This window comes from Balaenoptera physalus, assembly GCF_965194825.1.
Source record: "Balaenoptera physalus genome assembly, chromosome: 7".
Classification (NCBI taxonomy): domain Eukaryota; kingdom Metazoa; phylum Chordata; class Mammalia; order Artiodactyla; family Balaenopteridae; genus Balaenoptera; species Balaenoptera physalus.
In genome coordinates this window covers 20,011,261-20,037,021 of record NC_138886.1, presented here as the reverse complement: position 1 = coordinate 20,037,021, position 25,761 = coordinate 20,011,261, and the positions used below count along the sequence as shown (strand labels likewise).

The 25,761-nt window shown below is 50.6% G+C and overlaps 2 protein-coding genes across 20 annotated transcripts in view; one reads left to right on the top strand and one right to left on the bottom strand.

Annotated features, from left to right (window-relative positions):
- ZNF618 (zinc finger protein 618) overlaps positions 1-7,956 on the top strand; it is a 185,835-nt gene extending 177,879 nt beyond the window's left edge. For all 19 annotated transcript variants that reach the window (XM_082470290.1, XM_082470283.1, XM_082470298.1 and 16 more), the window contains one exon: positions 164-7,956. In XM_082470290.1, the coding sequence (XP_082326416.1) occupies positions 164-1,680 (1,517 nt within the window). In that variant the 3' untranslated portion in view covers positions 1,681-7,956. The remainder of the gene's footprint in view (positions 1-163) is intronic.
- A 3,509-nt stretch (positions 7,957-11,465) lies between these two features.
- Positions 11,466-25,759, bottom strand: AMBP (alpha-1-microglobulin/bikunin precursor). The gene is made up of 10 exons (XM_082470320.1): positions 25,553-25,759; positions 24,211-24,353; positions 22,541-22,617; positions 21,348-21,464; positions 20,768-20,869; positions 19,967-20,013; positions 14,350-14,431; positions 13,070-13,237; positions 12,569-12,742; positions 11,466-11,851 (listed from the first exon to the last, which is right to left on the bottom strand). Exons 1-10 carry the CDS (start codon positions 25,667-25,669, stop codon positions 11,820-11,822), a joined length of 1,059 nt encoding a protein of 352 aa, XP_082326446.1. The 5' UTR covers positions 25,670-25,759; the 3' UTR covers positions 11,466-11,819.
- Positions 25,760-25,761: the final 2 nt, after the last annotated feature.

Sequence of the window (25,761 nt, the reverse complement as noted above, 5' to 3'; positions counted from 1 at the left end):
GTGAGACTGTCACATGTTAAAGACTGCCAAGACCATCAGTTTGTGTGCAAGATGAAATCTGTTCATAATTCCTAATACTAGATGCTTGAGTATTAGGCCACTGCCAGACCAAGGAGCCTTGACTGGCAGGGTTAATCACACCTCTCTTTGTGTCCCCTGCCAGCCACGACCAGTGGTTTAACACCTAACAGCATGATCCCCGAGAAGGAGCGGCAGAACATCGCAGAGCGGCTGCTGCGGGTCATGTGTGCCGACTTGGGCGCGCTGAGCGTGGTGAGCGGGAAGGAGTTCCTGAAGCTGGCCCAGACGCTGGTGGACAGCGGCGCCCGCTACGGGGCCTTCTCAGTCACCGAGATCCTGGGCAACTTCAACACGCTGGCGCTGAAGCACCTGCCGCGCATGTACAACCAGGTGAAGGTGAAGGTGACGTGCGCCTTGGGCAGCAACGCCTGCCTGGGCATCGGCGTCACCTGCCACTCGCAGAGCGTCGGCCCCGACTCCTGCTACATCCTCACGGCCTACCAGGCAGAGGGCAACCACATCAAGAGCTATGTGCTGGGCGTGAAGGGCGCGGACATTCGCGACAGCGGCGACCTGGTGCACCACTGGGTGCAGAATGTGCTGTCGGAGTTCGTGATGTCGGAGATCAGGACAGTGTACGTGACAGACTGCCGGGTGAGCGCATCCGCCTTCTCCAAGGCCGGCATGTGCCTTCGCTGCTCAGCCTGTGCCTTGAACTCGGTGGTGCAGAGCGTGCTGAGCAAGCGGACGCTGCAGGCCCGCAGCATGCACGAGGTCATCGAGCTGCTCAATGTGTGCGAGGACCTGGCGGGCTCTACCGGCCTCGCCAAGGAGACCTTTGGCTCGCTGGAGGAGACCTCGCCGCCGCCCTGCTGGAACTCGGTCACGGACTCGCTGCTGCTGGTGCACGAGCGCTACGAGCAGATCTGCGAGTTCTACAGCCGGGCCAAGAAGATGAACCTCATCCAGAGCCTCAACAAGCACCTGCTCAGCAACCTGGCCGCCATCCTGACGCCGGTGAAGCAGGCGGTCATCGAGCTGAGCAACGAGAGCCAGCCCACCCTGCAGCTGGTGCTGCCCACCTACGTCAGGCTGGAGAAGCTGTTCACGGCCAAGGCCAACGACGCGGGCACCGTCAGCAAGCTCTGCCACCTCTTCCTGGAGGCGCTCAAGGAGAACTTCAAGGTGCACCCGGCACACAAGGTGGCCATGATCCTGGACCCACAGCAGAAGCTGCGGCCTGTCCCGCCCTACCAGCACGAGGAGATCATCGGCAAGGTGTGCGAGCTCATCAACGAGGTCAAGGAGTCCTGGACCGAGGAGGCCGACTTCGAGCCCGCCGCCAAGAAGCCCCGCTCCGCCCCCGGCGAGAACCCCGCCGCCCAGGAGGACGACCGGCTCGGGAAGAACGAAGTGTACGATTACCTGCAGGAGCCCCTCTTCCAGGCCACCCCGGATCTCTTCCAGTACTGGTCGTGCGTGACCCAAAAGCACACAAAACTCGCCAAGCTCGCCTTCTGGCTCCTCGCGGTGCCGGCCGTGGGGGCCAGGAGCGGGTGTGTAAATATGTGTGAACAAGCACTTCTCATCAAAAGGAGGCGACTGCTCAGTCCAGAAGATATGAACAAACTCATGTTTCTGAAATCCAACATGCTTTAAGACTTCCAGATGAAAAGAAAGAACAAAGAAAAAAGAAGAGAACATTAGGAAAAAAAAAAACCACACAACACTGTCGCAAACAAAGAAAAAGGAATTTAAGTTCTAAACACTGTGGACCTCATTATAAATGCCCCCTAGAAACTTAAGTGCTTTTTTCAGTGTGTGTGTGCATGTGTGTACACAATCACGCGTGCGCACTTTGGGCGTGGGCGGCTGTGCTCATCTGCTTGGCCGCAGAAGTGTCACACACGCATGCACACACATACTCCCCTGGTGCATGTATGCACGCCTGCTCGTGGGCGCGTGTGCATTAAACTGGGCGTGTCAGGAAAGCTGAGTGTTTGGGAAAGAGGGAAGATGTTTCACCTCCTTTTCTCAGTAAGGGGGCTTTAAAAGACTCCATTTTCAGGTGCGCAGATTGGTAGAAAACTGATGTAAAATGTTCAGGCAGCTGAGATCTGAAGTGACTTGACGCTCTCTGTCCTTCACTCTGTGGTCCCCCTTGCCCTCCGTCCCCCTCCCCAAGCCTTCCTGACCCTATTGTACCCCACCCCTCCCCGGCTGCCCTGCCATGGATTCTCCAAACTGCATCAGATGGACAGCTTCTGCACTGGACTTTGTTCTTGTTCACCTTCAGGGCATTGAGCTGCTGCCTTTGTGATACCCTTGGGTGTCACGGGGCAGCCGCCTTAGAAACACACCTATCTATCTCCCCAAATCAGGAAAGGAGACTTTAAGAATATAAAGCTGACCTTTTGCTTTTTAATATAAAATAGAAAAAAAAAGACATTTTTCAAAGAGGTATAGATACTGTCTCCACTCCTTAATAATTTTTTTCCTAACATTTTAGCAGTTTTTACTTTTTTTTGTTTCAAATTTGATTTAGGCTCTGCTAGGAGGCACTGAATGTCTGTAACTTATATTTTGGAGGTTTTTTTTGTTTGTTTTTTGATTGCCCTTTTTGTTCCTCAAGTCACACTGTAAACTAGCTCATCTCAGTGGTATATTCAATATCCTAAGGTTTTTATTAGACTTCCCTGTACAGTCCAGTTTTCCTGTATTCGAACAGCCAAGACCATGAACTTGGCTGTGCTGTTTGGAGACCAGGAGTGGGGTTGGAGTCACAGGTTTCACAGACGTGGGGTTTGGTGGAAGCCATAGGGAAGCGTGTGGCTTAGGAGTTCTCCTGAATGTAAGCGGAAGACCGCCCTCCTGGCTCGCTGTGTCTGGTACTGCGAATGTCTGATTTCTATACCCAGAGTGCATTACACTACTCGCCACGTCACTGACCCTTCCAGCTCAGCAGGGACTCCTGAGTTGATCCATGTTCACATCCATCACACCTCAGACCCACGGCCTCCTCTCCCCAGGACACCGGGGATTCCGGCGGGTCCGCTGCCCACAGCCCTGGGGGGGTCCCCACGCGAGCCTCAGCCCTCCTTCTAGGACAGTAGTTGAGCACGGTGCCTTGTGGGCCAAATGATGGATGTTTTGAGGGTGAAATGGCATTAGGCCACATTCAACTTGATGCTGTGAAAGATGTTTTTAGGCTTATTTTCTCTGTGAGCAGTTTAGGTTCCACACACTCAGCCTAAATGCCAACAGGGTGACCCTTTCCCCTCTGAAGAGGTGGTTCCGTCAGGATCAGTGCTAAGCCTCCCACCCCACCTCTCAGTGAATGAAGTGCTGGTGGTCCCATATCCCCCCCAGTGCCCACGACTGCGGGATAGAGATAGTTACACCAAGGCTGAGGATGCCTACCATCGTGGGGGGCCGTTTGCAAAGGCACATTCTACCATCTTGGGGGTTGACCAAGTCCACTCCTTCCCTTCCTAGTAACAAAACATTGTTCAACTGTGAGATACCTCGACTACAAAAAGCACTGTCCAGCGGCCCTCTCCTCCGGGTCCGTGGCAGTAAAGTTGGGGAAGTAAAGTTGATTTGAAAACTCAAGGCTTAGGATCATGGACCAGAACACTGTCCCAGGTGTCAAGCCTGCTCACTTTGCCTCGTGAGAACTAACCCTCCGAGTCTTGGACACACTGAAAGGCATTCAAAGTGGGCCGTTTCCCCATTCACTCCAGCAAGCCATGGTCTCAGGAACCACCATACCATTTCCTCTCCCGGAGAAGTTCTGGGTATTAACTCCACAGCACTTCCAATTGGGGTCACGCCGTCAGAAGAGCCTCCAGCTGCACTGGACAGTCACCTCATGTCGCTTCCTAGAGTATATGGGAGCATCGGCAGACTTTTCAATGAGACTTTTGGGGGCATTCCAGAAGGTGGCTGCAGGGTTGCTGATGGGTGACAGATGCCTACAGCAAAAGGCCTCCAGCTTTGCTTTGCTGCTGGAGAAGGGTCCGTGACCTGGCACTCTGAACCACATGAGGATGGGAGCTGCCCGTTTTGTGTGGTCAGTGGGAGCCAAGCCTTGGAGCCCATCCTCCCTCTTCTTAGAGCGGAGCTGTGCTGGTGTTGCCTCATTATGGGGCCACTCAGTCAGCAAATAGGCATTTCACTATCTTGCAAAGCCATCAGGACCAAGCCCTGGTGTCAGCGTTCTTCTCTTCAGAAAAATTCAAGTCTTACTAAATTCCAGTTATCTAGTCATACGTGTCACCTCCTGTCCTGTTCCTCCTTTCCACCTCAGTTCAATCCTTAGGGCTTGGCGTGCTCTGCAGGTGTGATGTGAGTGCCACTAAGTCTCGGCAAGCTGTCTGCTGGGGCTGCCTCATCCAGATACGGGAACAAGGTGGCAGGTAGTCATTTCTCTCTTGCAGCCAGCCTCTGGTTCTTCAGAAACTCGTTGCCAACGGGAAAGGCTGTACCAAGGTGCCCCCTCCATCTGCTTTCTCATGCAGGCAGCTCCCATAGTGCAGAGCCCGTTGCAGTGAACAGCTTCATAAAACCCAAAGATCTCACAGGCCCAGCCACTGGCCCCTCATCTCCAGCAATATCCACCCTATCCAAATTCTAGCTCAGCCAAAGGATTGAGGTCGGCTCTTCCAGTTCATCTCCCGGCCCCTAGCCTGGCATTGACCTTCGGAAAGTTTTTGTCTTCTGCCTCCCAGTTCTGTGACCACTCTAGGACTTTACAGCTCAAGGCGGTTGCCTGCTGACTTGGACACAACTTGCCTGAACCGTGTGATTCCCAGGACAGAAATGGCCTTTGCGTTGACATACACGGACCCCAGAGGGGAGGTGGAGAAAACACACCTCCACTCTGCAGGGTTTTCCCCCTCATCTGAGGTCAGTTGGCTTCACCACCAAAGCCCAAGCCAAAGACCATAGCCTCATGGGTGGTCCCTCAGATTTGAAGTAACTGGCGGGTCTCGGCTCCACCAAGAGCAGCGGTGCCATCCCAGTCGTCGTGAGTGGATGCCCTTGTGCCGACATTGTTCTTTTTCCCTGTGCCCAGGTCCACCAGCCAGGCCTCCCTCCAGATGGTAGTTAGAAACCAGGAAACAAAACAGAGGGGCCACTGGGCAAAGCTCCTTTCTGGCCGCACTTCATCTCGGGGTTCACGGCATAGAAAGCCACCTGCTGTGTCCACGGGCGAGGACGCCTTGCCACCAACCTGCCTGACAGCCTCATGCTTGGCGTTCCGGGTTTGGCTCTTGGCTGGGAAAAGGGTGCTGAGGTTTCCTGATGAGGAGAGGACCGTCCGATGACACAGTTGAGAAGTTCTGCATCTCCAGATTTCTGGGAAGGACTTTTTTTGACACCAGCTCTGTAGGCTGGCAAGCGTCTTCTCCTTCAGTTTGCTCCTTTCTCTCCTGCACTTTCGAGAAACACCAGAGAAAAACTCTGCAAGGCGTGTTTTCCACTGTGAAGCGGACCCTCTGCCTTTAGGGGTCCTCTAGGCTTGCGCCTGCACTTGGACTAGACTCCTTGGAAAGTGGGCATCTGAAGAGCTGCATTCAGGGATTCAGCACGCATTCTTGGGGGCCACAGGTTCACAAGAAAGGTTTGGAATGAACCTGGGATGTGGGTGGAGAAGGGAGGTCCTGTGAGAAATGGCCCAGAAGGGGACAGTACCTGGATGTTGCCATGACGATGGATGTGCTTGCAGAGACGGGAAGAGGAGGCACCCAAAGCACGGCCGGCAGTCTCCTCCTGCCCCCCTGAGCCGGGCAAGTTCATAGCTCTGCCCCTTGCCTTGGGCACAACGACAGCGCCTCTGTCCCTGGGACGTACCTGAGGGAGGGCTTCTAGAAAGGCTGCTGGTTTAGATGAAACCCAGAGGCTAAGTAAGGCTCAGGCTGTCCTCTGGAGACAGCGGGTGGAGGGCTCCTGTCTCGGCCCCCCTGTATCCAGCCGGGCCAGTGGGAGAACTGGGAAGGGGCCTGCCCCCTCTTCACTGTGGCTAATGTTTGCTAGGCCAGTTATGGTGAACCAATGATACAGTGTTTTCCCTCTTCTGTTTCCCACCCGGTTTCCCCTTTTCAGGGTTTTCTGGAGGATTGTGTTGTTGTTTTTCTTCCTCTCTCCTTTGCGTTTGAGGATCGTGGTCAGCAGAGCCCCGCCGTTCCCTGGAGGGGCCCTGTAGTTTCTGTGCGAAGAGGCACCAGCTCCTGCTTTGATGAGGGTGAAGGGCATCAGGTTGCTGTTTGTTATATTCATGCCCCTTCACCACCACGGGCATTGCTTTAAAGGTTCAACTGCTGTACAGAGAAGGATTTGCTGAGTTTGCAGCTGGGTGTCAGCATCAGGACCCATAGGGGCCCTCCCCACCCATGCGTCCCACTGGGCACCTTGACTCTTCGAACCAAAGTTCCTTAAAGGGGCACAGCCCAGCCTGGTCCGCAACCTCAGGGGCCTGGGATCCCTGTGGCGCTTCCTGAAGTCCAGCTTGGCAAGAGACCATGGGGTCTGAGGCCAGCCAGAAAGGGGGCTCCTCCCACAACCCAGGTGCCAGCCGGTCCCCACCTGGGACCCTTCCCTCCCACCCAGCCAGGGTGGCCGGGTTCCAAGGCGGTGAGCGAGCTCGTGGACTGGCACGGGGCTGGAGACAGAGGGACCTGCGGGGCTGGAGGCTCCCAGACCCGCCGGGCAGTGCGTCCAGGGTCATTCAGATGCCAAGCATCAGGAAATCATTTTGTACAACCACCTGAAGCAGAGATATTTTTAAAAAAGCATAAATTATTTTCAGTTGTTTTCTGATGATCCTCCCTTTTTCTTTTCCCCGTAACTTTGCGTCGGTGATTCTTTCACATCAGGTAAATCTTGAGAGAGCCTTGGTGCCCCTCCTCCCAGGCCCCACTCAGTACCCATGCGTGTGCACCCTCATCCTTTCTCAGTAGTTAAGACGTTCTAGGCAATACCATAGGCACAGCTGACTGTGTCTCTCTCTTCGAGTGCAAGAAACTCAAGTCATCTTTAAAAAATACAAAAAAAAAATTTACAAAAAAACAAACACAAAAAAAATATCTTTTTTAGGCCAGAGTTTTCTACAGGTATTAATGAATATTTTTCTTAATCCTTATAAGTTTTATGTGTTTAATATTTCTTAATACCGGTAGCATTAATTTATACTTTTGTAGCAACACAATATTTTTATAAACAGCCAGTGCTTTGGCTCAAGTCTCCACAAGGGGTTTATGCAGGGTTATCTTGGGACCCTGTGTACCATGTACTGTATTTAAAAAAAAAAGTTACCTAGTGTCACCCTTGCTGTGTTAATTAACAAAAGACGTTGTTTGCGGTCTCCTGTGTCGTTGGTGTGGACCCAACAGTTCTCCAAGGAGTCACATTGCATGGGGGTTGAGTTGACAGTTCTTGTGATATGTAAACCCCCGAGACCAAACTTGAGGGTTTATTTAGGCTTTTCTGTTTGTCCTTTGGATTTTGGGTTTCATTTCGTTTTGGTACCGTTTCTCCATTTACGGCCAAATCAGTTTTCTGGTGTTTAAAACTTTTACTGATGTCAAATGGAGGAAAGGAACAGGAAAAAAAAAAAAAAAAAAAAGATTTTTACAAAGTAATAAAATTTAAAACTGAGCTGTTTAAATGTTGCTGTTTTTACCTGTCTGTTCTTGTCCAAAAGTGGGACATTCCCAGGGAGAAGAGGAAGGTTCCACTTGGTTCCTTAAATCGCCAAAAGCCCCCGCCCAGAAATCAGCACCCCCTACCCCCCGAATTCTTGCAACATTATTTCCTGGTTGGTTGATGCCAAGGTAAAAAGACATCCTTTTAATGGTTAGAGAGGATCAGTTGCTTAAATGATTTCATGTCAGTGTTGTATTTATGGTTTTACAATAAAACAACCTTTAGGAAGATGGCAGTGCGTGGTGTTATTTCTTGGGTTGGCGTTGGGCCATGTCATCCAGGTAGGAGCAGGGCACTGGTGAGTAGAGATGGACAGAGGCAGAGATGTCACCTGGCGGTGACAGAGCTGGAGTCCATCCCGAGGGGATACTACGTGAGGTTGGGGTTAGTCAGCTCCTCGGAGCTCCCTGCTGACCTCAGGCACCAGACCTGGGTTGGTGGTGTCTGATAAATAAGGGAGGGACACGTCTACAAGAAGACGTGGTCCCCGTGGGCCTTGTTGTGAAACACTGTCCCAGGGGAGGAAGGATGGATTTGGTCCGAGACCTACAGGCCCAGTGCCCAAGGGACACATCCAAGTTCGCCTTGGCCACCATCATTTATGTGATGTGTGTTGTGTGTACCATCCGTTTTCTGGGGAAGAGTGCCCGTAGCTTTTGCCAAATTGCTGATGGCATCTGTGACTCCGAAAGTAAAGAATTAGTGGGAGCTGTGGAGACACATTTCAGCCCAGTGTCTGGACGCACTGTCCCGAACGCAGGCCGGAGTGGAAAGCCTGCCTTGGGAGGAAAGGCTCTCTCCATCCCAGGAGAGGTTCAGGCAAAGCTCAGATGCCCGCAGTGGGTGTGAACCAAGCGACTGGTGGGCCCGCCGGGCAGCCAGAACAGGTAGCTCGGGTGCCCTTCTTCCTCTGTCCTTCTGAAGCTCTGAGTGGCTTTCCCCCAGTGTCCCCTTCCTTGATGCTCCCTCCCCATTTGCTGGCCACCGAACTGCCGCCATCCTCCGAGCCAGCCCCCCAGACAGCTCTCGCACTCCCTTCAAGACGGCGTGGCCTTCCTCCCCCAACTGCCTGAAGTCAGCACACGCATCTCCTAAGTAAAGCACACGTCCAAGTTCGTCCTGCCCAGTGGTCATGTGTGTGAAGTTTGAAGTGTTGTGTATTGTCTGTCTGGGGAAGAGCGTCTGTGGCTCTGCCAGTGGCATCCGTGACTCTAGCCAGTGCCCTGCACAGTGGGCTGCAGGGGCCCAGCCGGGTGGACTTGCCCCTCTGCTGGCCTCGACCCAAGCCTCACACTACAGACACGCACATCAATGCTTGGCTTGGAGCGTCGAACTGAAGGCAAGTCCGGGAGAGAAGACGCCACCAGAAGACAGCTGTGGCCAGAGTGGGCAGCGAGGGTGACAGCTTCTCCTAAAGCAGGCCTGCTGCTGCCAGAACAGCCGTTCAAAGGTAGAAGAAGCACGTCCGGCTTTACCCGTGTCCTCAACCAAACAGGTGCTCTCCTCCCGCAGGGTGTGCTGCTTGATCAGCCGAACAAACTGCATCAAATCGCAAGGATGACAGCACGAATTGGCTGAGCCTGGGCCAGCCTCCCGGGGGCATCAGCCCTGCCCTCAGAACCCCCCTTCAGTGGGAGTTGCCTGCTCTTCAGTGTACCGTGTGGACATTCCTGAGCCAGCGGGTGAAGTTTAATCAAGGAGTTTCTATTGGCTCTAAAACAGAAGACAAGGGTCCTGCTGGAGCGGGAAGACTCCCCGCTAACTGGGAACGTCAGGATCCAATGAGGCCAGGGCGTGGCCAGGGCCTCCACACGACTGAAGGGCCAGCCTCTGGATTTTAAAATAAAAATTTTTTAAAAAGCATGTTTCTTTATTAAGCAGCCACATGTATTTTGTGACAGAGATGGGCATGACCAGTATCTTTAAGAGAGAATTTGAGGTGAGACTGTTTAAGAATCAAATGAGTCGTCAGGGTAGCCACTTGGCTGGGAGTGATTCTGGTGCCTCCTGGGGTGAGTGGACTCCTGACTGGAGGTCGCAGATGTGCTTCAACCCCGTCCCGCCCCTGAGGGGTAAGACAGGATCCAAGGGAATTTTTTGTAGTGAAAGTTTTAGTAACTGTCATGGAGATAAAAGCCTTCAGGACCGGGGAAGGTGGCAGGCAGGGCTGGTGACCCACAGGGGAGGCCCCATCTAGAGGGGTGTCTCAGGTGCAGGATGCAGGCCCAAGGCTGCCAGAACTTATTTTTCAAGAGAATTGAGAAACCTAGAATTTGATATGGGAGGTCCTTTTTTTTTTTTTTTTTTGGCTGCCTTGGGTCTTTGTTGCTGTGCCCGGGCTTTCTCTAGTTGCGGCGAGCGGAGGCTACTCTGTTGTGGTGCGCGGGCTTCTCATTGCGGTGGCTGCTCTTGTTGCAGAGCATGGGCTCTAAGCACCCGGGCTTCAGTAGTTGCAGCACTCGGGCCCTAGAGAGCGCAGGCTTCAGTAGTTGCGGCGCACGGGCCCTAGAGCGCGCGGGCTTTAGTAGTTGTGGCGCACGGGCTTAGTTGCTCCGCGGCATGTGGGATCTTCCTGGACCAGGGATCGAACCCACGTCCCCTGCATTGGCAGGCGGATTCTCAACCACTGCACAACCAGGGAAATCCGGGAGGTCCATTTTTCAATGGTGAACTCAGAACTGTAAAATACCTTAGGAGCCAAACTCCCATCCACCAGCTGAGCTGAGGCTGGCCAGCCCACCTGTGGCTTCTTGTACTGTCCGGTTTAGGCATTTGTCCTTCAGGTCACTTCAAAATATCTTTGTTCAGAGTGGCACCTTCCACCTGCCATAGGTGGCAGCCCCAGTGTGTGAATCATGCATGGAGGGGGCACGGTATGGACGCAGGACGTGATGACATTTGTTAGTTCCAGGCTGGAGAGCCTGTCACTTCTCCCTGTGTCCCCGCCCCTGACCCCGCCCACTTCTGCCCAGTGACTCCCAGCCAGGCCCACAAACGCTGTCCCTCAGGACTGTCCTCTCTATTGGAACCTGGAAGCCCCAAGGTTGGGACTTCCGGGGTGCATAAGGCGGGGAGTCTCTATGTGGTCTGACCAAGGGGGCTGCAAAGCTCTCTCCACCCAAATCCTTGCCTCTGGCTTCGTCCCCTCAACACAGCATTCCGCCTCAGAACCCAGGAAGCTGGGGTTTTGACTCTTGCAGTGGCAGCTGTCAGGGCTCTGGGTGGATGGAGCCCGAAAGGGGTGTTTATAAGTCTGATGTTTGTAAATCCGGTGTGTGTGAGCTGGAGGCTCCTGGAGTTGTGTGCTTGGCCTGAGCCACCCTGGACAGCCTACCTGCTCTCTTCCTCCAGGGAGCAGAAGCCGGGCCAGACCCAGGGCTTCCAGCTCCGGTCCAGGGCCAGCTGGTTGTTCTGGGCACAGCGCAAAGGGCAGTGACCATTCTCCTTCCGGGGCAAAGGGCCAGAGCGAGGATCCCAGGAGAAGGGATCTCCAGGACCCTTGTGGAGAAACGGTCCAAGGCCTTCCAGCCCCTGGCAGCTACTGCTGGGGATGCAGCTGTGAGCAAAGTAAACGCTGGGGGGCGGTTCTGTGCAGCCAAGAACGGGGGAATTCTTCCAGGTGCTTGTGGGGCATTTACCCAGACCCAGCTGGGCACACACTAGGGCATGGTGATTTCTTCTGACCCTGGGTCTCTGATGAGCCCTGTCAAACCTCTCCCAGAAACAAGTACCCAGAGTTTTTCCCTCTTTTCTCTTCTAGCTTTATTAAGACAAAACAATCCCATTTTATACAGAACTGTGATTTATGTTTCATAATTTGCATAGCCAATTTCATGTCCTGAAGATGGCTCTATTACATTTCCAACACATACATTTTTCACACGTGGGGAAAGCTGGGGTTACTCATGCCCAATCCCCAGCTTGTCTCCCCCTCCCCTCCCCCCATCTCATTATACTTCACGATGAATCGTCAGGATATGGAATTTCAGGAGTCTACAATTTGGTTTTTATTGGAACCTGCCGTGGGACCCTGGGGCAGACACTGGCCCTCGCGCTCCCTGTGGCCTGTGGACCTCTGGCCTGTGGGCCGGTCAGTTGGAGAAGCGCAGCAACTCCTCATCCCCTGTGGACACAGAGAGGCTCGGGGAGTAGGTGTGGGGTCGTCCAAGGGTCTGTGGGTGGGGACGGTCAGGGGATGGGGATGCCTTATGGAGGAGGGACGGCAGCTTGGGCTGAGCTTAAGCCTGAGCCTGAGGCCAGAAACTTCTGCTTGCGGAGTGACTGGATTATCTCCAGAGTGCGTTCCACAGAATGATCTGATTTTTTGCCTCCTGATTTACTTTAGGTACCATTTTCCCAGTGGGGAGATAAGGCACAGAAATCTTTCATGGCTGCTGTTCCCTGGAATGCTATTCCTGTTATCATTATAGCGTCACCACCATTATTAGTAACGGCTGCTGCTAGATGGATATGGACCGTGCGAGGCTCTGTGAAGTAGGTACTTTGTCCCATTTTACAGAAGAGAAAACTGAGGCTCAAATTGGCACTCAGTGTGGCCAGCCCAAATGTGGCAATGCCGTGATTGGAGCCCAGTTCTGCCCCACTCAGCCTGTCCTGCCTTCCCTCTGCCTGGGCCCAGGTGCCCCATCCCAGCTGGGGTAAGGCCTCAGGCTTGGCCCCATTTTACAGGTGGGAAACTGTAAGGCCCAGAGAGTGGATGGGCTGGTCACCTGGTACAGAGTCCAGAACTCAGCTTTCCAGACCCTCACCTCCTACCAGGGCTCCCCCACCTGGACCCCAATATCCCCCAGGCCCAGCCTGGCACTGTCGGGCCTCCTACCTTCACCAGGGATGCCACAGTACTCCTTGCACTCCTTCTCTGAGTAGAACTGGTTGCTGTTGCCCTTGCAGCCCCCGTAGATGAAGAGGACGCACTTCCCCTTGACAGCATCAAATGCCCAGAGCTGGGTGGAGCCTCGGCAGGGGCCCGGGACTATGGGGAGGTTGCAGGCCTCTGCGGAGTGGGAGGGAGGTGCAGAGCATTGGAAATCCTTATGATCGCTGACCTGAGACACCCAGCAAAGGGCCTGGAGCCAGGGACCCTGCTCATCGAGAACACCTAGACCCCTTTTTACAGATTGAGAAATGGGACCACAAGAAGACAGAGGTGCCGAGGGTCACCCATACCCAAGTGTGCAATTCCTGTGACTTCAGGAAACTTGCCCTGGAATTCCACCACTGGAGCATCCTCTCTTAGCTGCCTGTTCAATGGGCAGGTGGTCTGTCTGGAGGACAGGGTTGGGGGGCGCAGGGGGAGGTGGAGTGGTGGGGCCGTACTCACCCACGGTCCGGCAGGTCTGCAGACACTCCTTCTCCGAGACAAAGTTGTTGCCGTTCCCCATGCAGCCACCGTAGTGGAAGGTCTCGCAGGCCATGGATGAGCCGTTATAGAAATACCTCTGAATCATCCCCAGGCAAGGACCCTGTGAGTAGCCCAGCTGGCAGGAATCTGGGGAGGGGCGGAACAGCAGTGCTCACTGAATGCTGACTGTGTACCTGTCACCGGGCTGGATACTTTTAACAGGTATCATCTCATTTAGTTTTCGCCTCTGCATTAAGAGGAACGATTCTCAATTCATTTTAAAGGTAAGGAAATTGACTCCCTGAGAGGTAAAGTGACTTGCCCAGAGTTACATAGAGCTGAAATTCAAAGCCATATTTGTTGGACTCCAAAAACCCATGCTCATTCCATTCCATAACATGGGGAGTTACCAGCGACCCAGAGACCCAACATCCCCTGTGTTGGTCTTGTCTGCCCAAAGACTCTGTAAAGATAGTAGTTGATGATACATTCACCAGCACCCATGCCAGCCAGCCTGACCTCTGCCTTATGTTCCACCCCTGTGCCTTTGCTCTCATCATTCCTGCCCCTAGAATGCTAGAATGCCTTCCTTCCTAAAACCAGATCTGGACACAGCATGAATTCCCCTTCATCCAGGAAGTCCTCCTTGATCACCTCGTCCTCCATTTTCTGAGCTCCCCCAGCCTTTTAGCTGACCCTCCCTTTTGGGTCCCTCACTTTCTTCCTTGACTGCCTCCTCTACTAGACCAGAAGGTCCAAAAAGATGTGGGTGGTTTGTCTCCATGACCCCAATGCCCAGCACAGAGTCTGGGGTGGAGCAGGGTCAGGGTTCAGTGTTTGCTGAGAGATTTGGAGAGTGATCATTTTATCAATCACAAAAAGCATTCTCACGTTCTTGCCCATGTGCTCCCACAAGAGCCCTTAAGGTCAGCTCAGTAGGCTGTTATCCCATTGTACAGATGAGAAATCCAAGGCTAGGAGGCCACATAGTGATACAGACAGGCCAAGAACTCGCTTCTCATCATGGAGCTGAGACTTCCTAAGCTCAGGGACCATGCCTTACACTCCTCTCTCTCCCCCCATAACCCCTGGCACAGGGCAGAGTACTGGATTTGCCTTTTCTAGGCTCAGTCCTTGATTCTAGCAGAAAAATAAGAAAGACTTCATGGTGATGAGGGCAGCTGGGGTGAGCCAACTGTGGACCCTTCCTCTCTGGAGTGTGGCAGAAGGGGATTAAAAAAAAAGGGGGTGATCGTTACCTTCTTTCTTGCCGAAATCAGTTACTAGTTGTCCAGCCCCTGATCCTTCCTCTTCCTGGGGCAGAACAGACCGCTGGGCTCTCTGGGGGAAGAAAGAGAAGAAGCTGTTGCAGGGACCTAGCCACTGCTGCTCCCCTATACCCCTGGAATATATAAACAAACCATTTGCTTTGGGGATCAGGGTGTAGACAGAAACACAGCTACTAGATTGGTTAATGGCCTGTTTTCCCAAAAGCTTCAACCTGAATTCCAGAACAGGCATCACAAGATAGATTTCTGGTCTGAAATGAAAAATCAGAACAATACCTACATATCCAGCTTCCAGTTGAAATGCCCAGAGGAATATAATAATGGAAAAGAAACCTAACCCAAAGTTGGGAACCAGGGAAGAGCAGCATTCCCATACTAGAAACTAAAAGGCATTTCTACACAAGCGAGTGTGAGTGGAACTGAGTTGCAGGAAGGGCTGACCAGACCGTTAGCTGCTTACAACGGAAAAGTCATGTGGAGAGTAAGAAGGGACCCAGAGATTGACCCTAATACTCCTAGATATGGGGGTGGGGGTGGGGGCTGCAGAGCAGGGCAGGCTGCCAAAGCTGTCAAAAGGATCTCTGGGAGTAGAGTCCACTGAGGCACAGTCCCGGGACAATTACAGAAGGATGAGCAGGGACACTGCCGGCCATTAGGCAGTCTTCCTGCCCACAGGTGAGACCTGGAATCTGAAAAGGTAAAACTGTAGTAACCTTCAACTTTTCCCTTCTCCTTTTAAGGTGCAACTGAAGCTGTGATCAGGGACTCCCACTGTCTACCAGAACCCATCTCAAGCTGGTTGCACATAGGTCTTCCTTGGTGAGGATGAAGGAAAAGAGAAAAATCATGGAACGAATTAAATAATGCAACTGCTCAGAAGAATCACACTGAGCTGGAGAAATATCTCCACTAAATACAGGTTGTAGGTAAGAAACAGGAGAAAACTTCAACCATCAATTAAATTCAAGATGGCATTGCATCAACATTAACAGGAGCCCACAGTTATGTAGATGAATAATATGGGAGAAGTAGAAAGTTACTGGAGATGAAAAGGATTCTGTTGAATTTAACCACACAGTAGGGATAATAAACTGCAGTTTAAAGATTATGAGAAATAAACTCACACAATAGGAATTCTAGAAGGAGAGGCAAACAATATAGAAATAATAGAAGAAAAGTTTTCCAAGTTGAAGAGAGACTTGAGTTGTTCAATTATAAGGGCTCAAAGGGAATGAGAGAAAATTAATGAAGAGTCCTATCTCGACATTTCCTAGAGACAAAGGATAAAGAGCCTAGTAGTGGCCCTCAGGGTAAACGAGAGCATTTAATGACAGAAGCGGCAGAGCAATATCTAAAGGTTGTAAGAGGGTAAAGGTTGTAACCCAGGGATTCTCCACTCAGCCAGGCTGTTGATCATGTGATATAAACACAGAAAGATATTCTCAGACATGCAAAGATCCTGTAGTTTTCCACCATGTACCTTTCCAGAAAAAAATTACTTACAGAAATATTCCCACCACTTGAGAAGGGAATCTAAATACAAGAAAATGGATGATGTGGTAGAAAAGAAATGATGGTAAACTAGAAAGCCAGTAAAATAGAGAGTTGAGGTTAAATTGTTGTTAAAATGGTCATTCAACTTAATGTAAATGTTAAAAGTAATTCTCCAAACAAAAGGTGGAAAATATAAACATCAATCTCAGATTATATCCACAAAAATGAGGATGTGGGAAGCCTGGAAGGAAGAAATAAAAAGTAAGCTGCATTTCTCTCTTTTGCAAGGGAAGTCATCAGTTATTGTTTCATTCTTGACATGGATGAAGCAGCACAGATTCAGCTGAGATCTGGATTAAGATGGCAGATGGAAATTTCCCTCAAAATTACCCTCTCCAATACCGAGCCATCAGCAAAAAATGAATTCAGAAATCCCAGCCCCCAAGTGTTAATCAACACCACTGAAATGAGGAAAGGGGCACAATTTAAAGGAAAAACTAAAGCTCTCGAGCCAATAATCTGGAGCTGAACAGGAAGGTCAGCAAGGTTCAGCTCCTGACCTGCCCTCCAACTCCCAGTCCTGGCAAGTCATCAAATTTCTGATAACTCTCCCTAATACTCCCAAGTCCTGAGAGAAGAAAATTGAGGGGAACCCTATCTTTTTCCTCTTCTGATAGAGGAGTAGTGAAAATGACTTCTGGGGAAAAAAAGAGGAAAATAAACTAGAGCCTGACTCTTTCTAAGTGAAGGTTCTGGGGCTACACAATCTAATGCTCCAGGGGGTGTCACTGGGCGGCAGATGTACCTTGCTGCCAGCCCCAACTAGGTGGAATGAATCCCCATAGGATATTTATTAGTCCTTCCAAAGAGAATGCAAAGCAAGTGTATTCCAACCAACTCTGGACTTCAGAAAAGTGGATGGAACACAAAATACCCAGACCTTACTCTAAATTCGGGTGGGAGGGGACTAAGCTCATATTTGCGGGAAGAGAGCCAAAGAATAAATGAAACCTCCAGGCCACAATATCAGAATAAACAGAAAGTCTAGCTAAAACGGACTAAGCAGGAGTCAGATAAAAAGAAGTGATACAGAAACTATCCAGACCCACTTCAGAAATGAATGAATAAGGAGCCTGAACTAGAGAAAGAGCCCAAGAGTCCAGTGGTGGACATGGTCATGAACTGCCAAGTCCTCCCATCAGCAATGGATTTATATTCCCAGCTACCCACTGTCAGCCCCTGTTGGAGACTACCTCAGCTAAGGGAGCCCTCTCATTCAAGATCATGCTCCCTTCCCAGACTGATCAACATAGGGTATTAAGGCTCCGTCCCTTGGCCCCATCGTGGGACAATTCCCAAGGGTTGTCCTGGTTCCAGAGCTCCCTATAGGGTTGGTTGAGGCATTGTTGTGACTGCCCTGCAGCTCTCCTCCTTCCTCTGCCCAATCTTCCCTTTGTCTCTTCCTTCCATGTAGATGTAGGGAACCCAACCTAGAAGAAAACATAACTCAAGAAGCAGAAGGAAATCCCTCTTTGGCCTCAAGTTATGGAATTACATAATAAGAACACGCACGTATTAAGACAAGAGTCAAAGATGAAATGGTAAACGCTGACAGAATAAGACGAAGAGAGAACCCAGGCCTAAATAAACAAATTGAGAAGCAAAACAACATCAGTTCAGAGCTCGTGAATAACTTGGGAATCGTGAGGAGCAGAAAGAATAGATGCTGCTAAATAGAAGGGTTGTCATAGAAGAGACAATCCCAGTGGATGCAAATAAAAGCAATTGGAGAAAAGCTAGTACATGATGGAGGATAAAGATGCTCCAGGATGAGAGAACAAGTGTTCGCGAGATGGCAAAACTCAACAAAGCGAATAGAAGATGAATTCCGTATCATGAAAGAGAGTTTCCTGAAATACAGTAGAAATGTCACCCGTGGATGGAAAGAGCACGGTGTATTCCAGGAAATTTTGATATAGACTCTCAACCCCAAGACATGTCCTTGTTAAGATGCTGACTTCTTATCAAGGAGAAAGTCTGTCCAGGCATCTGGGCAGAAGAAACAAATTGCTTCCAAGGAGAAGAAATATCAGGCTGGCCTCAGGCTTCCCTGCCACGATCATCAGTGTGGAAGAACAATGGAGCAATGCACACAAAACTTCTGCTGAGGGAAAGAAAACATGACCTAAGAATTTGACACGCAAGCAAAATATCCTTCAAAGATGAAGGAAATGGGCAGACGTTCTCAAACAGAGAAGAATTCTGGGATTAAAACACCCATGAACCTTCCTTGAAAACAGCACTTGGTAAAAAAATGGCACTAAGAGATTAATAGAAATAATAACTCAGGAATGGAGAAGCTGTGTTATATTCACTAAGGGTGAATGTAGACTCCATTAAAATATAGAACTATTACTAGATGTCTGGGAATCGTGGTGACAGAGCAGAATGGGGATGGTATCAGTCTGGACAACGTAAAAGCAAAAGGGAAGAGGAGATGGAACCAAGTTTGGGAGTGAGGATGTCTGTCTTCCAAATCTTGTAGACAACAGATATTCTCTAAAAGTACACATAGCGATGCCAGCCTCTTAAATATTAGTTCATAACCTTGACTTTATTTAGAGCATTCTTTAAGAAGTAAATCTCTTGTGGATAATAAATATTTATTTGAAGTTTTTTTAAAAACCTTCAAACTTCAGGGCTTTTTTTTCCTGTCATTCCGCACGGTTTGTGTGATCTTAGTTCCCTGACCAGGGATCGAACCCGGGTCCCCTGCAGTGGAAGTGTGGAGTCCTAACCACTAGACCACCAGGGAATTCCCCAGGGCCCTTTTAAATTTGAGTAAAACTACAAGGAATGCCTTTTAAAATTTAGAAATAGCATCTGTAATATAATTCCATTTAATAATAGCATATTTCAATCTGTTCCTCTATCTATCCAACCTTCCTTCTATCTGCCCCTCTCCAGGTGTATGCAGGTCAAGATTACCGGAGTAATGTGACTGCTGGTAGGTTTTGGGTGGTGGAATTTTTTAAAACTTATTTTTTATACCTTTATACTGCACTGTTTTGATTCTTTATATATATATTTTATTTATTTATTTATTTATTTATTTATTTATGGCTGTGTTGGGTCTTCGTTTCTGTGCAAGGGCTTTCTCTAGTTGTGGCAAGCGGGGGCCACTCTTCATCGCGGTGCGCGGGCCTCTCACTATCACGGCCTCTCTTGTTGCGGAGCACAGGCTCAGTAGTTGTGGCTCACGGGCCCAGCTGCTCCGCGGCATGTGGGATCTTCCCAGACCAGGGCTCAAACCCGTGTCCCCTGCATTGGCAGGCAGATTCTCAACCACTGCGCCACCAGGGAAGCCCTGATTCTTTATATTGATTGTATGTTAGTTTTATAATAACAATGGTAATTTTTTCTAAAAAATATGTAAGCGAACAAATAATATGTTACCAGTGTTAATTCTATGTAGGAATAAGGACATTATTGTCTTTTTTTTTTTTTTTGCTTTCTTGTATTTTTTCAAATTTTCAAGAATATGTTTCTAAAATAAATATTACATGTGTATATGTACTTATATACACATACACATATATAGATATATACACACACAGCAGTAGACTAAATTAGGATATATAATTTCCAAATAATCAGAGAAAGAAAGAATGAAGACTTAATATGGCAAAAGGCAGGAAAATAAAACAGAAGAAGGAAGCCCCGCGAATCAAAAGGCAGCACAGGAGAGTCATTGGTTTGAGAAGCTGCTTGCTCTCGGATTTGCGTTTTTTAGGGATCACTTGACTTTATTTTCATTTATTGCGTATCGAGTATCATTATCTCATTATTGAGTATGTCACTGCTTTTAGGCACTATGCTAAGACCTTTTCTAACATGTCACTGGATTCTAGCACCTGGAAGGTAAAGATAATTACCCCATTTCACAGATGAGGAAAGTTACATCCAGATGGGGCAGCAATTAGCCCAATGGCAGAACATGCCCATCGCTGCCTTCTCTCAACGACCCCGCCCACCAGCACAGCAGGGCCTAAGTGGGCAGGGTGGGGATGGGGTGGGGGGCAGAGGTGCTCACCGAGAGTGGAGCGGGCGCTGGCTCCTGCTCCCCAGGGACACACTCACCTAGGGCAGAGGACAGGAGAGAGAGGGAATGAGACGCAGACGTCCCAGACTCAGACAGGCTTTGTTTCTTCCATAGAGCTAATGGCTACGTGTCAGGCGGGACGTGCGCTGGGACCTGTCTCGTGCATTAGCCCACCCCCACGGCTTGCTGCAGGTCATCTGTTGGAAAAGTGACAGACTGGTGGCTGCAGCACCGTCACAACCTGCATCGTCTCCACCCCCAACCAGCATTTCACGGCTGATATCTATTGAGCACTCACTAGACACCAAGTGCGGCGCCATTGTATTTAATGGCTTTATTTCATTGACTCCTCACAGCAACTTCTAAAGGAGGCATTATTATCCCCATTTTACAGATGAGGAAATGAGGCTCTGGAAGGGTGACCAGCCAGAAGCCACCCAGCTCAATCTCTGAACCTTGGTGCTCTAACTCCGGAGCCCAGGCTCCCAACCCCAGTACTCTATTGCCTCCCAAGAGGTAGCCGTGGATTCTGGCTATAACCAAACTCAGACAGGTGGCAGCAGAGGGGACGCTGAATTGGGTCTAGTCTCAGCTTCGCCAGGTACGCTCTGTGTGACTTGGAGCAAATCCAGAGGCCCGAGCTGCCTTTTCTATAAAGAGGGGAGGGGGATCATAGCCCAGCTTATCTCAGGGGGTTATGGGAAAGACCCAGGGACTGGGAAGATGTGCTCTGGGGGTCGTGAAGGATAAGACGGGGACAGAAATGGGAGGTGGGGCGGAGGTGTCACTTACCTCTTTCGGGCATCGTGAAGATGGCGTCTTCAGGGATGCCCACACCCAAGGCAACTTCCCTGAACTGCTCCAGCAGGGTTTCCCGAAGCTGTGGCTCCCGCCCTGCAAGTAGGAAGCAGGGGAGACTCCTAGAACCACAGGTACCTGGGCCGTCAGGACCTGACGTTATTTTGCCCAGGGAGTTTCATTTCGGGGAAGTTTGAAAACTATTGGCCCAATTCCATTTCTTTGATACCCTTATGGAAACCTCAGCTCCAGAAGAGGAGGAGGTGTCCCTCCCAGTCTCCCCATCTGGGTCTCCCAACTCCCCACACAGCTCTCTTTCCACTGGTTCTTTTAAGGATCCGAAGGCCCTGGAATTCTCTGGAATTTTCAAGATCAAAAGAAGAGGATTCTACCTCAAATGGGAGACTGAGCTCTACCTCCTCTAGGGAGAGTAAATGTTTTCACCTTTCCCTTAACTGGAGTTTTGTCAGAAGGAAAAAGCAAAACTCCCTGCTCTTCCCCACTCCATTTCCCTAAATCCTGGGTCTCCTCCCACCCCCAGCTCCAACGAGTGAATCATGTTCTAGGCCTTTACCATAGAGCTTGGCAGTAATGGTGGGTCCATGGCGGCGGCTGAATTTCTTGGTCAGAAAGATGGCATACTCATCATAGTTGGTGTGGACCACATAGGACTCCATGGTGATGTTCCATTCTCCATGGAAGATGCAGGAAGACAAAAAGATCAGTGGTCAGAAGGCTTCTAGCCTGAGATCCTTCACCTATTCACCCACACATCATCTATTCATCCATCCTTCTGTTCACCCATCCCTTCCATATATTTATTATCCATCTTCACTCTCTCTTTCTCTCCATCCATCCACCTCCTCCATATATTCATCATTAATTCAACCACCATCATTCCATCCATCCATCCTCATCATATATCAATCCATAAATGCATCCATTTTCTTTTTCCTTCTTTTTCTTTCTTTCTTTCTTTTTCTTTCTTTCTTTCTTTCTTTCTTTCTTTCTTTCTTTCTTTCTTTCTTTCTTTCTCTTTCTTTCTTTCTTTCTTTCTTTCTTTCTTTCTTTCTTTCTTTCTTTCTTTCTTTCTTTCTCTCTTTCTTTCTTTCTTACCTTCTCTCCTTCTTTCCTTCCTCCCTTCCCTCCCTCTTTCCTTCCTTCTTTCCTCCATCCATTAATCCATCAATTTATCTATTAAATGATTGTTTGACTACCCCACTAATCTACCATCATACTTATATTCACTTACCATTTTTTAATTCTCTCACTCATTTATTTATCCAACCATTCACCTACCCAAACATTCAACCCCTGACACGATTATTTGATGCATAGAGCAAATTCAGTAAACATCTGCTGGATTAATGATTAAATTCATGTCCAAGTCCCTCTATCACTTGGCACCATACACACTGTATATGGTAGATGCTTAGCAAATTTTTATCAGCTGACTGCAGATGCCTAACATGAGGACTGATGAAATCTTGATGTTATCCTCAGCATTCAGCACCATCACTCAAATTCTGGATGAGCACGTGCATGGCAGGGCAGGGGCAGGGGGAGGGATAGAGAGAGGAAAAGAAAGAAGGAGAGAGAGAAGGAGAAGGAGGGGGAAATTTGGGAGGGAGGCTAGATGACTGCAGAAAAATGGGAGGAAAAGTTGTAGGGGCAGAGAGGGCTGAGGCAGAAGGAAAGAGAGCTTAAGACATCAGGTATCTTTTAGCAAAGGAGGGAACTGTAGATGTCTCCTTTGACTCAACTTACTGGGTTTGTGATAGACGAACTTTCCATCAGTGCCTGTTTTCTCATAAGCCCCAGAGATGGCCTCACAGACACCTTTCCTGGAAATGAACAAACCAAAAGAAAGGTAACTTCTGGCAGAGACCATGGTCCTGACACCCCACTCTCCTGCAGGGTCCTTCTAAATGCCTTTTTTTTTTTTTTTTTTTTGTAATTTGGAAAGTAACATTTCCAAATATCTGGTTTAATTCTCACACCAGCCCTGGGAGACACAAATTTCACATGAGGGAACAGAGGGACAGAGAAAAAAAGGAACTAATCCATGCTAACCTCTTGGTAAACCCAGCACTAAAAATCAGCTTCCTTAAGCAAATCTGCACATCATACTTAGGCACCGTGAAGTCAGAATGATGAACTAACACATTAATTCATGTATTACTTTGTGTCTCTCTTGTCTCTCTCTCATTTTCCTCATCTGAGAAATGGGGATAATGATAGCTTCTACCTCATATGGTGGTTGTGAGGATCAACTGAGATATTATATGCAAAAAGCTTAGAGTAAACACTATGCACTTATTAGGTATTATTGTTACAATGATTATTATTTATCTTATTAATATTTAATGAGCAGCATCTATGTGCCAGGCACTGTGCTACATGCTGGGGATACAGAGGAGGGCAGGACAGACCCTGTCCCCTCATGGAGCTTATAATTGAGTGGGGTGGGTGGGCAGGCCAGGGGCAGATGCAGTCAGTGTGAGAATTGCCACAAGGGGCGGGGTGGAGCCTGAGGTGCTCCGAGAACACAGAAGAAGGCATGTAACCTGAACCTGGGTTGGGGGGAGTCAGGGAGGACTTCCTGGAGGAAGTGACAAAGAACCTGAGTCCTGAAGGATCCATAGGAATTAGTGCAGGGAGGTGGGGAGAGGTTTTCTGGGTAGAAGAAACATCCGATGCAAAGGTCCAGAGGATGGAGGGTTCCAGGAACTGAAAGAAGGTCCACTTGGGTGGGTCACAGAGTACATGGCAGAGAGTGGGGCAGGGAACAGTGGGTGCTTAGGGGTCGGGGGCAGGGGGGGCTGGAAGGCCATGTTGAAGGAGTTGAATTTTATTCCTAGGGGCAATAGGGAGCTCTGGAAAGGTTTAAGCAGATTTGAGTTTTTGAAAGGTCTTTCTGGTTGCTGGGTGACGAAATGATTGGATGGAAAGTTGGCGATTAGAGGTGGGGAAAAGTGTAGAGAGGCTACTGTAGACAACCAGGAAAGAAAGGGAGGTGGCTTGGTCCAGGGGGGTAGCGGTGAAGAGGAGACAAGTGAACAGACTGGAGGGATTTAGGAAGAGCAGGGACAGGGCTTGATGATGGATCGAATGGCCGTGGCAGTGGAAAGAGGAGTCTAGGACAGCCGCCTCCCACCCAGCTTTCCAAGATGGGGGCGGGGTAAAAGTGCCCTTACTGAGCTAAGGGACACCCAAGGAGCAAGAGCAGGTTGGAAAGCAGGCACAGTGTTGGGGGCGTTGCCCTTGAGGTGTAGGTGGGACAACTAGAAAGGGACGCCCTGGTGGAGGGCAGCAGAGAGGTCTGGAGCTCAGGGCCGAGTCCTGGCTGGAAGTGGAGACCTGTCACTTTCTAGGATGGGGTGGTGACTGAAGCCAGGGCAGGGGGTGGGGTGGGGTGGGGGTGGGTCCCCACTCACCGCCAGTGAGTATTAGTCACGCTGATCTCCCTGTCCGTTGCTCCCTCTCCCAGCACCAGCGAGCTCATGGTCATCTTGTCCTTGAACCTCTTCAGCCACGGGCAGGTGGAACCCACGGCCACGTGGAACCATTTCCCGTAGATCTAGGAGGCAGCCACAAGCTCTGAGGATCTGGACCTCGAGGAAGATTTGGAGGACATCTGTCCCCCTCCCTCCTCTCTGTGACTTCTCCTCCCAAGTGATCATGTCTTACAGGTAATTGGAGGCTACAAGGCTTCCAGGGAGGATGGAGCCCTCATGGCGGAACTCCAGGCATCGCGGCCAGCTTAGGAAGGAGAGGTGCAGGTGGGCCCCACCTCGCTGGCAGAGGGCCTGACTCTGCTGAGATGCGGGATCTGGGCTGCTCACCTGCACGGGGTCCAAATCTCCAAGCCCTGAGGTCATCATCAACCGCCGCTCCCCAAAAGCAAGGGTCCTGTCTTACTCCTCCGGGGACAGGGTACTCACCACCTTGCACACAGCCCATACCTCCGTGTTAGGAAGTATCTCCTTTCCCTAAGCTGCGTCTGACCCAGGGCAAGCCTGCCGCCTCTTTTCTCCTGAAAGAGCCCTCAGGTCCCCGCAGACCCTTCGCCATCCCTGACCACCAGAGGCCCTCTCCTCACGCCTCTCCTCCACAACCCTTCCTCATCCCTGAACATAAGCAAAGTCCTCAGGCCAGCACGGCTACAAGGATCTGACGGAACCCAGGATGGTGGTGGAGGGGCGGGCCCCGTTCAAGGTCACTCAGAGCTTCGGGCAGAGCTGGGGCTGGAGGGAAGACTCCCCCTACACAGAGCCCTTCCCGGGCCTCTTAATCCCACCAGCCTGACCTCTGTCGTGCTTCTCGTCTCCCCATAATCCCACACGTAGGGCGGAGGACCCAGGACGGGCTAACAGATGCTGCGAGGGAGGTGAGGACTTGAAGGATGAAGGGCTGCGGGGTGGAGGGTCACAAAACCCTCGGTGCTGCTGGGGGCTGCAGGGCAGCAGTCGGCACAGAGCCTTTTCTGGGTGGGTTCTAATCAGAGCATGGGTTCCCCTGGGAACCCGAGAGGGCAGGTTCAGACGTGAGGACTTTTGACTCAGAATGTCAGCCTGGAGGCCCACAGAACGGTGCATGCAGAATTGTAGCTTCAACAAATCCCTGAGAGTCTGAGCAACAGGAAGGGGCCTGAGGGACCCACCCGTGGAGTTCCAGATGGGGAGACTGAGACCCCGGGGCCTAGGACTTGCCCCTCCCCCCCAGCAAGGCCCAGCCGCTCGGACACCCTGCCATCGCTGCCAGAGAGGCCAGCCTTACCCTAGACAGGTCGAAGTTCTCCTGCACTTGGATGTCGTCGGGCAACGTCGTCACAGGGCTGGCACTCACCGCCAGGCAGGCGGTCAGCAGCAGGAGCAGGGCCCCAAGACTCCGCATGGCTCCGGGCTCCTCCGCCTGGGGTGTCACTCACGGGCTCCGGCTGGGGACAGAAGAGCCACCACCTCCCTGCACGAGGCAGCTACGGACTG

Bases quoted from the DNA above. Each gene is read 5' to 3' on its own strand.
- AMBP (XM_082470320.1), bottom strand. From the start codon at position 25,669: ATGCGGAGTCTTGGGGCCCTGCTCCTGCTGCTGACCGCCTGCCTGGCG. The intron at 24,354-25,552 runs GTAAGGCTGGCC...GCTGCCTCCTAG, and splicing joins AGAACTTCGACCTGTCTAGG to ATCTACGGGAAATGGTTCCA. The intron at 12,743-13,069 runs GTGAGTACGGCC...CCCACTCCGCAG, and splicing joins GCAGACCTGCCGGACCGTGG to AGGCCTGCAACCTCCCCATA.